This window comes from Acyrthosiphon pisum, chromosome A1 (genome assembly GCF_005508785.2).
Source record: "Acyrthosiphon pisum isolate AL4f chromosome A1, pea_aphid_22Mar2018_4r6ur, whole genome shotgun sequence".
Lineage (NCBI taxonomy): Eukaryota > Metazoa > Arthropoda > Insecta > Hemiptera > Aphididae > Acyrthosiphon > Acyrthosiphon pisum.
Genome location: NC_042494.1, coordinates 159,181,840 through 159,199,414, shown reverse-complemented (window position 1 = coordinate 159,199,414; position 17,575 = coordinate 159,181,840). Strand labels below are relative to the sequence as shown.

At 35.4% G+C, this 17,575-nt stretch overlaps 2 protein-coding genes across 3 annotated transcripts in view; one reads left to right on the top strand and one right to left on the bottom strand.

Annotated features, from left to right (window-relative positions):
* The window catches only part of LOC100160185 (inactive tyrosine-protein kinase 7), a 306,264-nt gene extending 298,678 nt beyond the window's left edge, over nt 1-7,586 (top strand). Inside the window, exon 5 of the mRNA XM_029488699.1 lies at nt 7,125-7,586. Within this exon, the coding sequence (XP_029344559.1) occupies nt 7,125-7,249 (125 nt within the window). The 3' untranslated portion in view covers nt 7,250-7,586. The remainder of the gene's footprint in view (nt 1-7,124) is intronic.
* ACYPI34668 (pleckstrin homology domain-containing family J member 1-like) overlaps nt 1-17,575 on the bottom strand; it is a 45,328-nt gene that overhangs the window by 19,123 nt on the left and 8,630 nt on the right. The window contains exon 6 of one of the 2 annotated variants that reach the window (XM_008190159.3): nt 11,887-12,046. The gene's annotated coding sequence lies outside the window, so the exon portion shown is untranslated. 2 annotated transcript variants of the gene reach the window in all.

Genomic DNA, 17,575 nt, shown 5'->3' with positions numbered 1-17,575 from the left:
GTAAAAACATTTTTTTATTTTTTGAATAATAACAAAATGTAACTAAAATAGTTTAATGGAAATTCAGTTTAGTATCAAACTTTATAACATTTTATTTTCAAATGCTTATTAAATATTTAAGAGCTTCCGGTCAATTTTTTTTTTACTCGTAAGAATAATTTATTTAGAATTTAAAATATTATATATTATAGTGTTGTACATTTTATTTTAATTGCTTATATATAATATATTATTATTCTTAAATATTACGCCATTTTTGTAATGAAATAATGTACTTAATTGTACTCATCGTCGGAAAACTAGAAGACGACGAATTTGACATGAACCGAATCACTATAGGAGATGCAAGCCGAGATTAAAGGGGGAGTAATTACACACCCCTTATGTCCTACTACACGGGACGAATAGAAATTAGAATTTGCTCGAAAAAAAAGTGTTCGGTCGGCGACGACAACGACGACTCTTCGGGATTATTATTATATTTACGAGCCATGATTTCCAACCACCAGAAAATGTGATAGGAGGGAGGTGTGCGGGTGATTTTGACGTAAAACTTTTGGAGTGCTACACAATACTCTTCAACCAACCGAAAAACACGTTCACAGACGAACAGAGAGAAAAAATCCACACCCTCGCCGGGGAGTCTAAAAAGAAATACTCGGTATACAAGTATATTATACGCACCATATTTGTATCTCTTCGTGACTTTCAGTCTGCATAATGCATTACGCGGATAGGGGGCAAAAAAAGTTTGTGAGAAACCGTTGTCGTATTATAGTAAGGAGTCCTGGAGAACCGTCAAGAATACGTTCGACCGTTTCCGACGAGAATAATATCATATTTATTTTTATCACGGATAATAAATATCTTCGTCTATAGTTGTGTTCGACGACCGTGTTTGTCCCCCACGTCACGGCGTTCTCATTTATACTAATTAGTAACGTTCTTGCAGAAATACGATTTTTCAAAATCGTATAATCGTAGGCATTATAATCCTCGAGCCACGATTCCACCATAACCTAAAATCAAATTCAAAATAATAAAAACTCTTTTTCTAACCATTTTTAAGACAGCCGTATTTAGTAATAGGTACCTAGTTTATATATATATTTATATATTATTACAATATTTGCTGGATGAGGGCGGTGGTAATATTATATATGTATAATTCTTAAATACAGATAGCGGTCAACATAATAATATACGTATATTAACCAAGATATGCAATGGTCATTTGAAATTAAGGGATGTGTCCTGGTTAGCATTTCGCATCATTGTTTTGATAGGCTTGTTGCGTGTGTAGTCGATGCAGGTATATACAAGCACATCAAAACAATATAAATACCGTGAGTAAATAGAAGGAACCTTAAAGTCTATCTGGGACAAGAGTTCGGAGGAGTCAATAATACGATTAATTCATTTTTGGCGGTATATTATGCAACTTATTTTGTGGTGAGGGGGGCATGGATCTGGTTAAATTTCGCCCCCACACGTACGTCGTGTTTTAAAGTTTTTAGTCTGGAGGTGGTTTGTTATACGTAGAGGGTGAGTTCTGGAAAACCTAACCGCACAGCAAGCTGAAGGACATTTTCCCCGGGTGCTGCAAGGATGCCCGAAACGCCCGATAAAAATCGGCTGATACACCTGCTGGTGACCGCACTGAAGTACGTAAAGTATATATTTATATATGTACACACAACAATATAGTGCGCTGTATTGCGGTACGATATTAATGTCCGCCGGTTTTTCCACGTCAAATTTACCAGTCCCCGGTGCGCTCTGTCACCAGCCGAAAACCCTTTTAAATGCGGCGCATTAAACAAACTCGAAAATCCACAAGACTCGTGTATAATATATATATAGAAAGTTAAGTGGGCTGTATAGGGGCGTACCTTACCTATACGGCGAGGTTTCCTCTTATTTTCACATTTCTCGGGACGCCGTGTCGTCGTGACCGTCGCGTATAGTTCAACCGTAAAAGCGATCGATGGTCACTTTCGCCAACTCATACGAATATAAATGTGCTAGGGCGCGTGTAAAACGGCCCGATTCCGAAATGTACGGCTATTTGGGGGAGGAAATGGCGCAGCAATCCGTGTGGCTTACACAACGCGTCATACTTCAAAATGTTTAGGCATATAATGTGTACCACTGTACCTATACCAGTCTATATATACCAAGGTACAATAAATCGTTGTACTTATTGTATTTTTATGCGTTATGCAATATTGTATACCGCTTTTCCGATAATATCATTCGAAAATATATAGGAGCTTTCCTTATAACCGTGACTACCAAAGATCTATAATATTATGGATTTCCCACACTGCGACTGAACAATTGTACGTTAACGTATACATTTTGGCAATGTATTTATATCGTTATTGCGACGTTTTGAGGGTTAAATATTTGATACCAAACCGTAGGTGCATGGGACTCTCGAGAGGTGTCTATGTAGTATTATTGTAGTCCTACGAAATAAAGAAAAATATTATTTCGGTACACTGAAAATAGTACGCAATAGATGGTATTATACTACAGGGTGAGGGCAGAGCCAAGTGACTAGTTTTTGAGGACTGTAATACGCACACACGACGAAACCTCGATGTACAACCAGATGTACTGTCCAGACCACGGTTATGATTTATGACTAAAAATGGCATAATTGTGGATTTCAAAATACGTCACTAATAAAGGCATGCATTTATTTTATCTCGGACTAATGATCCAATTAAACTCGTCAGTTAACTCTGCCGCACACTGAAATCGCACCTGTGAGATCGTCTACAACAATATATCGAATATCGATGGTGACGGCCACCATCTTAAAGATATGATTTTCAAAAAGTAATTTCAAAAATAGGATGTTCTACTAATTTCAATAAAACAAACTGGTTTTCTATAAGTTGAACTTTTCGAAATGTATAGCCCTTCAAAACTCGTCGGTTGGATATGCCGCACCCTTTATCTTACAGTATTCGTGTATATATTATTTTATACAAATACTCTTGAAAATTACGAGGCGATAGTCGACCAACTATATTATTATACTACTTAGATATACCGTTATATTATAATAGAGTATTAAATTGATTTCGTCGTTAGTGTATAAATGTACCAGTATTAATACACAGAGTGACACGATAATGAACGAATTTTAAAGCGTTAAGCGGAAATGGGACGTGACCTCCGCGCCCTCTACACCAATTTATTATTGTACGGATTTTAATGTGGGCAAATTTCTTTCCCCAACCCACTAGTTTCGTTATCCATAAATACACGTATAAGAGTAAATTACATAATATCTACCAAGGTATATATAAATGTATTGATAAAAAAAACACTCAAGTCATTAGACATTTCACATTACCGGTGGCGATGAGAAATAAATTACGACTTCGTTTTCAAACGAGCCTTGACGACGGTCGATATTTAATTTTCTCGATGAAAAGTCCCCAGTAGTGAAGTAGGCAGGTATACACGTATAATCAACTTAAACGCATTTGAATTTAAAAAAAAAAAATCGCAATATATATTTAGATGACATGAATTGAACGTTATAATAATATACACTATCGGTTTAATTCGACGTTATAATTTAATAAACCAACATTACATTTTTGTTGAAATTTGAAAGCCTGCAGTGAACGTAGACTTTAGGAAATGAAGTAAATATAATAATGACACAACTTTATGATTTGAAAAAAACTTTTATAACTATGTAATCTAATCAATCATTGGAGGCTACGGAAATGTGGGACTGAACCGCTGAGCTATAGATTAGACCAGCTGTACCCAACCTTTTTAATATCTGCATACGTTTCGAAATTTTTCACGTACCACTTGCCCTAATAAACTTTTTTACATTTTCTTCATAATTATATAATTATTAAAATATGAGCAATTAACGCATAAAAGTATAGCATTAAATATGTAGTTATTTTTTTATTATTTATTCATTATTATTATTAATAATGATCAGAACTGGCCTTATAGATATAGGGGCTATCGGGGCTGAAAAAATATATTTTGAGAACTCTTCCTAAAAAATGTTTACAAGCCTCGCCCCACCTTAAGGCTCTGATAAAGATTATATCTGATGGTAAATAATACAATGACAATTATAAACACAGGTCAACTTGTGTCTTATATTTAGGTAGATTTTTGTTAGTTTATTTTTTTTTTTTATCAAAAACTTCTTCGCATACCGCATACGAGGTTTTCACGTACCACAGGTTGGGATTAGACAGTATAATATTATGAAGCACTGAACAAATGCATCTGTAAAAGTATTGAAAAAAATTCTTATAAATACCTATTCAAAGTATAGATAAACAGAGTATTAAGCCACGCATTTGTGGATTACCTATACTGGCCACATCACTCTTATTATCAAATCACCGTACACTTGTAGATAAATAAAAAAACAATTTTTTTTGTAATGTCGACATTTTAAGAATATTTTTTTGATCCAGAATAATGGAAGGAAATGGATAATAAATTCATTGTTTCAAGTTAAATGTTAATACCCTGTTACCTGAAATAAAAAAAAATTGTATAATAAATATCCAAACATTAGAATTCTGTTAAAATATAGCTGCTTCAAACTATAAAAAAAATTATTTTTGAAAAATCGTTGAATAAACATTGAAAAAGTTGTATTTACAATTGAATATTATACTTCTTAAACATAACGGTCTTTGAATACTCGATTTAATCATAATAATTTATTTTCTTTAAAATTCGTCCATTGTTTCCGTTATTACTCGAATAATAATATGCTAAAATAAAAAAAAATAAATGTTATTTAATTTTTATGCATTCGCTAATATTATATAAATGTTATCATTAATATCTACGTTAATTAATCACACAGTTGTAACAGTGATATAATATGTTAATATGCAGTAAGCATTGTTTTATGTATATTATAAAAATCAGAAACAGGAAACGCGATCGAAATACGTACATTATACATCGAAGGAAATCATACTATGGGTAAACGGATTAAAAAAAAATCACTGTAACTAATGAACCGATTCGGTTCAACTGAACAATTGTTATCGTTTCATTGACTTTTTCGGGACTAGAAAATGCGGAAAAACGTTTTGTGTCCTTTTTTTAAATAATCGACGATAAAGATTGTTACTGTCGGGACGGAAAAACAAGAGTCGCACATAAATTGTTTGAGGAAAAAAAATAGCATTCCGAATAAACATGTTGTTATTTTGTCCGTCGTCGTTTACGAAAAAAGAAAAAAAAACGTTTCTTCTTTTTCACTACACTCGAAATAGCCGCACTGAAGACCATTCGATAAAGCCCAAAACACTTAAAGTAAACGCTACACAACTAACAAGTATAAAAATATATAAAAACAAAAAAGTACCGTTTTTCTACAAACACAAACAGTTTGTACATAAAAATAAAATAAAAAATAACATCGCCAATTTCTGCCTACTATATTGTAACAAATAACAGCCTTTTCAGAAACGGACGTTTTACAAAGCGCATTATTATTCTTGTTTTTGTGTTATTGGTTTAGTGCCTTAGCGGTTATTATTTCGTTTCTCAGTAAGTAACGATGTCCCAAAGTCAATGTCGTTATAATTAATTTCACTAGAGTCAATAATTAAACACTGTGTTGACTGATATTCTCGTCATATATATATTTCAAATTTGTAGTCGTAAACTTTAAAACGGTCCAATAAATACATTCGAGCCTACATATATTATATTTGATGGTATTAAATATTATACTATAGGTACTCGTAGGGTTGAACAGTAATCAGTTACATTATGTATCAAAGTTACACTTGTGACATTTATAACTTGCTATCAGTTTTGTAACTTTCAAGTATCATTAAAATGGAACTCGTTACAATTTGCATTGGAATTTGAATACAAAATACATATATAATATTATAGGTATACAAAACAAATGCGTATTACTTAATACTAACAAATTGAAGGGGTCAGACGGTCAGTGGATAAAGGTATTGACTGACATTTTTTTTTAAATCGTTATTATTATACAAAATGACGCATCATGACGTATTACATAGGCTATACAAATATCAGAACAAAATAACATATATTTATGGAGATATCAAATACATAAAAGTGTTATTTATACAATCTGTTCTTGTTTTGTGGATTAAGGCGTGTTATGGTATTATATCCCCTATTACCATATTAACAGATACAATTTATAATTAAATTTATAAAATTTCAGAGTATTGTTTATGAGTTTAAAATACATAATTTTTGTTTTCAAAGATTTCTTAGCATTTGAACAGTTAAAAAGTTCCATACGTTTATATAAATAAGCACTAAAACTGTCCTAAATAATTTCAAAATTGTAAGTTATCACCTTTATCTACTGACCCCTTCAATTGAATGATTTCAATATCAGTTATGTCATAATGTTTTATAAAAAAATGTTGTGTATAATGAACAGATATGAAATTATATCAAAGTAGTTATTAATATGAAAATGTTTTATTTTTTACAAAAAAAAACGACATAATATAGTTTTTTGCACCATAAATATACATTATTACAATATTGGCTACAGCAACCACGGATTAAGATATAATGGACTGGTGATTTGACATTCACCTCCTCCCCCCGCAAAACTAGGATATATAAATTGTCCACCATATGGTTAGGTTATGTTAGGTTAGAACCAATTGTACGACCTTGCAGCTAGTAGTAACTGTATGCAATCGGTTACACAGCTTCTGGAGACTCACGCACGATTCAAATCACCGTAGTCGGCGAGACTAACGGAGATGTTATATAGCTATATATAATAAACCTCAGTGACGTAGGCAAGTGTGGAACTTGGGGAACTTGCTCTCCACCCCGACATTGTTGTTGATTAATTTTGTTTTACCTAGGTAGCAAGTAGCAATAAATAGTAGCAATTGTATAATAACATAGAGAATATTTAAAATAATACATTATATGGAATCAAAATTACCTAAACTAACTAATGTGTGATGTGATTGTTTTATAATATTTTTGCACAATAAAGCACCAACCACGTCACGCCCACAAAAAAAACCAATAACAACAACAAAATAATGTGATAATTTTTTTGTATTTTCATTCTCTGTCGACAGGCGAACACCCTGCAGCCATGCAGCACGGAAACCGGAGTGCGGTCAGCGGCCAGATGACCGTCCACGTGCTAGCCCTGTTCAGCCTGGTCATAATGCTGTCCAATCCGGTGCTGTTCGGACACTGAGGAAAGCAAACCGAGGATGGCGGGGATGCGATGGCGGCGCCGCCGTCTCGTCCTGACCTCTCCTTCAACCCCCAAGCATCCACATACCCCCGCCCTCGCCGCCCTCCAGGCACGGTACGCCGCGAAATCTTATTTTTCTTCGTCAGCCCAGGGACGAGTAGGAAGACAACCGACCGAACAGACGCGGACGGTGTTTCTCTTCTCTTATACATATTATACTACATACATAATATAATATATTATATTATAACACTATAAAATATATACCTAAACATTTCACGCGTTTATAATGCTATATATTAAATCCGTCGTATATGGTGTTTTTGGAAAAAAAAAATTTTTTAATTGTAAAATTATAAAATAAACGATCGCCCAAAAACGTGTCGCGCGTCAATCGAACGAGCGCATGACCGTTACCGGGGTTTAGGTGCGCGGGCAGGAGACCAGCTCGAGTCCGGACAAATTATTGTTATACGAACGCGTGCGACGTCGATTTTTTTTCTTGACGATTCGTCCCTAAGGGTTACTGCACATATAATATACAATACAGAGACAAGCCTCGGCCGGAGATCGCGACGCCATCGAGGGGGGGAGGACGTGCTTGCGTTTCGACGTCCTTCGACGATGCCCGTGTCACGGAGTACACAGCTGGCTCATTCGGAGTCGACTAGATCGGACGATCGTCGCTTATTCACCGGTCTCAAAGATTCGGAATTTTGTCCGCGTAAACCTTTTTTATTTGTCGTGCGATAACAATGTTATACATGTTACACCTATCTATTATAAATTCGACATCCTCGCGAGACGTGCCGTTTATCGATTGTGCAAAGAATATTATCGCTATTATTATTATTATTATTATTATTATTCGATTTTGCTAAATGTATTTCTGTACCATTGTGGCAAGGGGTTGGGATGTAGGTGTACCTATATAATACATATTATATGTACCTACCCAGGTATATAAAAAAAAAATTCTATACGCACAAGTAATAATTCATTGTTTCCTCTTCATCCGTTTGATTCGGAACGAAAAAATAAACACAATCACTCTCCACTATGTATACACACATAAATATCTATATGTATTATATAAATAAAATATTATATATATATATACGCACATCACGTCACGTATACATACACAAACACTCTATATACCGTCGGATCGGAGGTCAAACAATTTTTCATAGTTTTTCGTGTTTCATTTTTTATTACCGTCGAACAAAGCGGAGGAAATATTCCTTTTATCGCACCCGCGTGATTTCAACCTTAAACATCGTCTACGCGCATACACAGTGCGTTACCGCCACCGCCGACGCCATATTTTTATTATTATTGTTATTATTATTATTATTATTACTATTATTATGAAACGTCCAATGAAATTATAAAACATACTAACCGTCGTCGGCGTGCGGTAATGAGTTTGAACGCGTTTTGAGCAACAAAGATACAAAAAAAATCCCGAAAATCTCTCGCGGCGTAACCGTGTTCTCAGTTTATCGCTTAACGTTAATCGGTTTAGCGTGAGGGTCACACCGTGAGCGCATTTACTCGCAAGTATACACAATATCTCTACTACGTATCATGGTTAAATTACATCATCAATACGCAATATATGGTAAACGTATATGCGATATTGCATACGACAGGGTAGTAGATTAGAATAACCATTTTTGCGAGAAAAAATTCTTCAAAAAATATCTATAATTTTTCTTTCTGTTATACAGAGGAAAAACATTTAATAATGCATAGAAGCGCCCACGCCCCACGCCCTCATCGTAACTCGAAAGTAAAACTTTTAAAATTTTCATTTTACTAATCAAAAAAGTTTCGTACCTACTTAACCCGACGATAATGAATTTGTTATGGGCGATGTACTAATTAAACGACTAAAATATAAAATCGATAGACGTTATCAGCAATTCATTTTGTTAAAATAACATACAAAGAAAAAAATGTATTAGATAGTAAATACAATTATTACTAATTGAGAGGAGAAGACGAAGATTATCTTACGAAAATCGATTAATCTAATACCAATGCGTATTGCGTATGTATAGCGTTCTCCGCAGACTAATCAATCGTTTTAAGCCCGGAGAAAATAATAATCGATTGGCTTAAAAAAAAACCTCAATTCTTAAATAAATTTAATTAATATACTGCACTATAATCTAATTAATCTACTTAAAGGAGCAAGTATTTTGCAGTTTTAACCGCACCTTTGTTCGAGTCTATTCATCCGCCAGCGAGACTTCCGGGTGTGTATACAATGAAAAAACGTAAACGACGGATTACTATTTTATACTACCCGATGTACAAATAATACCAATAGCTGATGACATTATTGAAGTTCAAAAAATATCGAAACGGTTAACATAGGATATAATTATCGTTAATAACGCGGACCGACGACATTAAAATTTAAACCTTGTTACTATACACCCTATGCGAGGGTAGTTCGTAAAATCGGACGCCACACTGCACCCGCGCCACGAGTTCAATATACCGTTACACATTTTATACGTATAGACTATATCATACACCTACTAGTATAATACTGCTACTACCACTAATACCACTGTTGTAGTATATATATTGATATTGTAAATACATACACCTATTACTAGGCCGTTAAAAACCCATAAATGTATACAGGGTGATTATTTTATTTTCGGTGAGGACCAGGCGCCGTGTGCGAATTCGTTTATTATTGTTTTCGAACTTTTAAGTGTAAACGTATTTGAGTTACGAAATAATAAACACAGGGAACACTGCTGTGGTCGTTAAAATATAAAAGTGCTAAAAACGCACCCGGGCAAGGTGTGGCCCGGTTTGCGATAAAATCAATAATCACCCTGTACATATATACCCACCACGTGCACAGTATACATACTCTATACAGTTTATATTATATTATACACTCGACGTTACACGACATATAATAATAATAGGTAGGTATAATATACGTTAAAATTTAATGAACCGAAAGAATTCGATTTACGGTCGCGACTTTATACGGCAGGTACCATACTCGGGGGGAGGGGGCACCCTCATCCGGATAGGTATATTAAGCCTGGCGTATACGTAACATCTACGGCTAAAAGTCAATTACCCGATTAGCGAACGGCGGCGCATGTTTTCCACCGACGCACATACAGTAGTTCGATGATGATGATGATGATGATGATGATAGTCTAATAATAACAATATAAGCGTGTATTATTGCAGTGCAGTTTGACTATCGAAAGCCGTTTTTAGCACCAAGTCCCAAAGACGTCACCGAAAAAGTAAAGCTAAAACGATTACTATTGGTTACGCAATAAATTTCCCGATACCTGCGTGGCTGCGTAATCCAAGTATTATTTTGAAAACATTTAAATTTTTTTCTACCCTAAAAGTTTCAAAAAAAAACGACAACGATTTAAGCGCACGCACAATCTATTCGTATCCATGACGTGTCGTTTTAATCGTTATTAAATTATAATAATAAATGACGTGAAACGTTTAAAATCCGTTTTCCAATACCAAAAGCTATTCTATAAGTACATACAAACATCGTTAGGATAATAATATAAACAATCCGACCGGATGTCACCCACTTATTTATTACAGAGTGTATCACAAAGATATACATTTAAAATGTATCAAATATTCGTGAAATGACCCCTATATTATACAACCCACCGATCTTATTGCGCACCTTCTCGACGCTCTTCTGCCTCTCGCTCACAATCATAATATATACTAGTTCTTTTCCAGCATCCGGCTCTGAGGAAGCACTCGCCAGACCCACCCTTCCGGTATTTCTTTCGGGGCGGTCAGGTTAGGTTTCTCCACTGCAGACACGACTCAATTTTTGGCTCAGTGTAGTAACTACACTGTTTACGACTCTTATAACAGCAGCTCATGTCGGACACCTGCAAAAATGATGATGTCATCTCATTCGAAGGGGTAAAAATTAAAACACACTGCGCTGAAGGAACATTCTTTTTCTTATGTACGAGAAAATTATAATAAAATAAAGGGACGCGCAATTTCGTGAATGTTAATTTCAACAACAAGATAACGATGACTGTCTCTCCACCTGTAAAATATACAGTCACGCAATAAGAATAATAAATAATAAATAGTATGTTTATTAATACATTTTAACATGTAGGTATATAGGAAATATTTTGAAATTCTTCACTGAAATTAAATTTAAATATCTCATATCTTCCAAGATGCATCCTGTATGTATACCAATATACCTAGGTATATACAAATATACTGCGACGGTGATATGAATATTATTATATTTTGTTTTAAACTGCCTTTTTCATTTTCCCCACTGCGAGGACTACTACTGCCATATTAGCGAAACGCACTTATTTATTGAATTCTGAAAATAAGAGAGCTTCATAAAAATAATGTCACATTTTACTCACCCCCGCGCTACACATCTCTATAATCCTCACCGTTCGGTGACTTTCACTCCGCCCTCTAGGGACCTCAGAAACGGACGTCATTTCTTCTACCCTCGAGGCTATTAGAAAATATGGAATTCCCGCGGTCATAAATTCACATATCCTGCAAATTGAAAATACTACCGCGTCGTCGTCGTGTGTATATAGGTAGTTACTTTATACCTACTTTATGTGTTCCCAATAAGTTCGGTCGTACTTGAATTCGGCCTCAAATCGTCGCACGAAAACACTGTATACACGAGTGTATAAGTGAGTCAAAGGCTTTACGACGAAGACGCCGCCGTCGCTGGTTTTATATCTTGTTTTTACGCGTTTCTCGTTTTTCCTACACATACGTACACACGCTTCGATTACTTTGCATAGAAACCGGAAAGCCGTTGCAGTAATAAAAAAAAATTCTTATCAAACTAAACGCGCGTGGTGAAAAACACGAGAAAACGAATTCTGTTCCCCGTTTACCAGCAATATAAGGCATATTATCTGCAAAACCACATAGGTACATCTTATACTACCTTTACATAATACTGTACAATTTAAAACATAGACTGAGATAATCGATTTCCTTCTACGACACATCGCGTCACACACTACGTTATAATATATAATATTATATTTTGCAAACTATTAAAATAATGCTGCTGCTGTCGAACGCGCGCAAACTCGTATTGTAACATATTTCTTAACGATTATAGGTTGAGACAATTACAGAGAAGGAGGTACGTGAGTTGGGGGGAAAAATGCCGTCTCGTTCCGGATGTTGACAATACTGTAATATATTATATACTACTCGATATTATGATGATGGGGAAAAAAAGTTTCCATCGGCGCGAACAACTATTAGTACGGAGCGATTACTATTTTACCGCCACGCGCGTGTAGGGCGATGGCGACTATAAAATTCAATACCGTACACACACACACCCACACACACACACACATAGAATATTATTATCAATAGGTGCGGTATAATAACCCTATACGCGATTTCAGAGAACTCCTTCCTTTTCCCGATATTTAGCCCGGGGTCCAATATAGCGCGGTCGTTAAGAACAAACTTTAATCCAAAGAAATGAATCCATTAAAAACGCGCACTTTTCAGATATTGTCTTATTTCAACTATTTCCCATCAATTGCAGCAGCCCTCGCACTCCGTTAAACCAAAGCAGTAAGCACCCGATATCCTTTACACAAACGAGTGTGTGTGTGTGTGTGTGTGTGTGTATGTGTGTAAGTCGTCTTTAAAGCGACGCCTACGATTCCGAGGTCAATCGAAATTACCACCGAAAAAAAAAATAGGACCAAAAACTCATTCGGGTCGCGTTGTATTACATTCTTCGAATATACGCATATTTATTTCAACGGACTAATGGACAGTACGTATAATATTCGATTCTTTACGACATCGTTGGTGTGTTTTATATTTAATACATTTTGTCCGGCTTGTAGATAGATACAAGTGTACAACAGACAACGTCACTATTATAAGATCAAAAAAATCGACGATCGCTGGCAAGTATGACGAGTTAACGGTATTTTGTTCGTGTGTAGGTCTATGTCGTTTTTCTTTAGACGATCAGTTTAAATTAAAAATAAATATTTTTGATTACAGTTTAGTATAATATATTGATATAATAGGTATTATAATTTATAATAATAATAGATGTTTCGGTCTTGGGAGGAAAAACAATCTCATAAACTTTTTGTGCATAATTCGAAAATATTATTCTGGATTACCTTTTATGTGATCGTTGGGCGTATATTATGTTATACGTAATATTATCGAACATTAATTGAGGGGTGCGAGAGAATAATAATAGGTTTTCCATTATTTTTTCACATCATAACAATCACGCACTCACGCTCAATAAATCGGTAGGTACCTACATACATAAGATTATAAAAATATAAATTCAAACAATCCTCAATATCAATAAAATAGTTTTATACAGTGAGAGGGATCGGCGGTCGAGTCGTCATCGGTGATCGATCGCTTGGCCACCTGTGATGTACACAGAACAAAACAAAAATCGACTGCCCTGGCGACCCCTTCCCATTTCGCCACCTTCATGCACCGAAAAAAATATGTCACCCTTTGCCGGACTGCGTCTTTTTAACGAACGGCGGATGCGCACGTCTTAACGCGTACAAATTCGCCTGTCGGTAAAGCTGCAGTTTCACCAACGGTAAATCCTTTAGGCTCGGCGGAAAACCTTTCCGGCACTGTCTCGTGAGACTTTATTCTTTCATTTTGAAACGTCCATAATGCGCGCATACTACGTACAAATCGGGATCCTGCACAACTGTTAAAACCTAGGGGGGAGCTTATATAATGACTCTTGAGGGACGTCGGTGACGATTTGACACGTCTGACAGCCACCGCTGAAAATCCGGAAAACCGATAAACGACGTACGTCGAGAAATGCAGCCGGATGAATATTCTATACGTACTGAATGACCTTGTACGCGCGTGAAAAAGCTTGCAATGACGACACGAATTAATCAACGTTACGGGCCGATGGACGAACGAAAAAAGCAAACAATCGATTTCGCGGCCGTTCTGGACGACAAAATTTACACGGGTGAGTTCAAAGGCCGTTCCGTGCGCTTTATGCGCGCGATTAGTCTTCGTTTTGTCTTTCGAAGTCGAGATTTGCCGCCGCCGAGACGACGCGCGGTGTATATACTATATTATATAAATTATATATATGGCCGCGGGGCAGTATATAGATCGTGCGAACACGACAAAAAAAAAATGAAATACAATTCCAGAGCTGTCCGACACGCGTCCGCGGAGAAAACTTTTCGTGACACGAAACGTCGATAGTTCACAAAAGCGTAAAAGCGTCTTTTTCATTCGCGAGATTTTTATTAATGTTTTCTTAGTGCGGTTCGATAAAGTTATATATATGTATATAATATATATATAGGGCTTACTTCGTTTTTTTATTATTTGTCTTTTTTCAGAATTTTTTTGTACTTTTGGACGTTTTTCTACTCCTCCAATCATCTTCCAGACTACGTTCGTATTCATAAAAATATTTTTTTATTTTCGCCATCTTCTTGTCTCCCACAGTCGTCACCGCCGCCGTCATATGGTCGGAGCTATATCGGTTGACTTGCTTGGTAAACACCATCCGACGTTGCGGTTGCAGAGCAGTCTGTTGACTTTCCGATTTTTCGTTCACCAACCTTGGTATATAGTGACTTATACAACGTTCTTTTAAAGACAGTAAAAAAATTTGATTTTTAATATAAATATGACACTCAAAACTCGATATAATAAACAACCATCGACCAATTTTTCAATCGTAATTAATGAAACAAAATACACACTAAAAATCAAATAGGTTGGTTGTAGCATGGTACGAAGGTCACACACTTCTATTTTACCTCCAAAGTCCTCAATGGACTGTGGTTGGGAAAAGTTAGACGTGTGCAATACCAACATATTTATATTGACCTTATTGACTTATTCCTATTATCCTTAGAATATATGTCAGTGAAACCACTATTGAGTGTTATTTTTTTATTTTATTTTTAATTACAATCAAATTGTCAGTTTCATAATCGAAAGCACAATTGGTACTATTATACAAAATATCGAATAATGAACGAGTATACATTTTTGAAATAATTAGTAGATATAAGTATTTAAAGTCTCAATAAGCGGAGTAGTACCAAGTAGTGCAAACTTTAAATTCTTATTAGCTATTAGTTATAATTGTATAAATAATAATAACAAACATTACACTCCACATCCAACGCTACCTACCTATCCGAACATATATTTGTCTGCAGTATTCCTACGATTTGTAATAGCAGATATCTAAACCAAATGTTAAAGACTAGAAAAATAAAAACTCAATACCCAAAACGATACCCCATATTGTCTTCTATTAAACTTATTCAATTTGTTGTCTTTCTTTTGTAAACTCGAAATGAATGATGTAAAATTTCAAATCGTGATTTCCGGTGATCGAACCGTGAAAAATATTTTACATTCAACACAAAAATAATTTTTAAAAACCAATCGATAGGATTAGATCTGTTTTTTTTCTTTGTTGGTGGTAGAGGGCAAACTAAATAAATTCCTCGTTGTCATGTCCCTTTCCTATTTGTATCGACGTGCGTAGTAGAGAAAAATGTGATGAGCCGGGATGGGTGATGAGACCACCAAGTGACGCTCGATAATGCATACCTACCCATTACCTATATGAATATAGCCACTACATAGTAGTAAGTACATCGAATAATAATAATAATATTAATTAGTATTGATACGACAAGAGAAATTAAACTGTACTGTCGGGTTACAGAATTCATGTTTCCTAACCTATAATAGCGCGAGCGTATATTATTTGTAATAAAATATAATCGGTTTATGAATACAAAAAAAGCAGTGACCCACCGCAGAATATTATACGAAGTCCCGTATAATTTGTATACTACATCAACAACAATATCGTCAAACTGTTGTATTGTATAAATATATATATATTATTATTATTATTATTATTATCTTACAATATATATTACCTACATTATAATATGTTGTACATATAAAAATGTTTAATATTTAGAACATTATTAATAACTGTACCTACGTTGAAAAAACATATTTTCTTTGTAACAATTACCTATCATATTATAACTTACCAATAGTTTCCCGGACGATCACGATCCTTTTTATACGACCGTAAAATATCATATAAAATTATATAATATATATGTTACCTATATAGTACTGTTATATTGTTTTAACGGCGTTTATAGGAACTTGTTTTTTTTTCCTCCGATTCGACATTTCCCCTAAGCCGTGCATATTGTATTATTTATATTACGCATTGTGGTGCATTAGTTAAATAAATAAATCATTATTGCTCTTGATTTAACGACCGGCGAGATTTTAAAATTCGCACACCAAAAGTAGCACCACGCCTTTAACCCCGGCAGGGCTGCAGGATGGCGTACTAGTACCCCCCCCCCACCATATAGCCCGAAAGCTTTGTTTAATTCAATCGAAAATCGAGAAAAATATTGCCTTTTCGGAAAACGGTTTTCTCGACGGTAAACCGAACATTGCCTGCGATGAGCTGAGTACCAGGATAATATGGTGATGACACCACATGACTTCACACTCACCCCCAAAACGTTTTCGCGACGATTCCCTCAAACGCCGTGAATCAGATAACCATAGCGTTACATCAAGTCCGAACCGCACTACACACGCGTATAAATTTACAAACCTACCTATCACGGTGTGGTGCTATATATTATGTATTATATTATTATAGCCATACCGACCGACCGACCGCATTTAATTCTTTATCAGATTTCCGTTTATTCCCCCCCCCCTTCGCTCTCGTTCGACGATAAATTCGATTTCCTCCCGGCCGCTGTCGCGTTTTCCACAATACAGTTAAACGCGCGTGGTACAACCTCTCCCCCGGCCAACCCCGCCACAAGCACACTGTTTCGCGGGCCAAAACGTTTATTTTTATTTTTTGTTTTCCTTCGTCCGTTTGCCGTCTCCGAAACGACCAGAAAAACGCGAAAAGTTTTGACCATAACTCAAAAAAATAATACATTTCCCTAGAATATCGTCGTGTTCCTTCGTTCTGCATTTCGAACGTTTTATTTCATTCCGTTTCGTTTGTACGTAACGGCGACATATTATACGTATAATACATCTATATATACACACACCTACATGTTATATTCTTCATCATTCCATTCAGGCGTTTTTATTTTTCTCATATATTATATATATATATATATATATATTATATGTGTTATATACGGATTCGGTTTTGTTCGTACCGACCAGCGTATAATATGCGTGTCCGTTACCCGT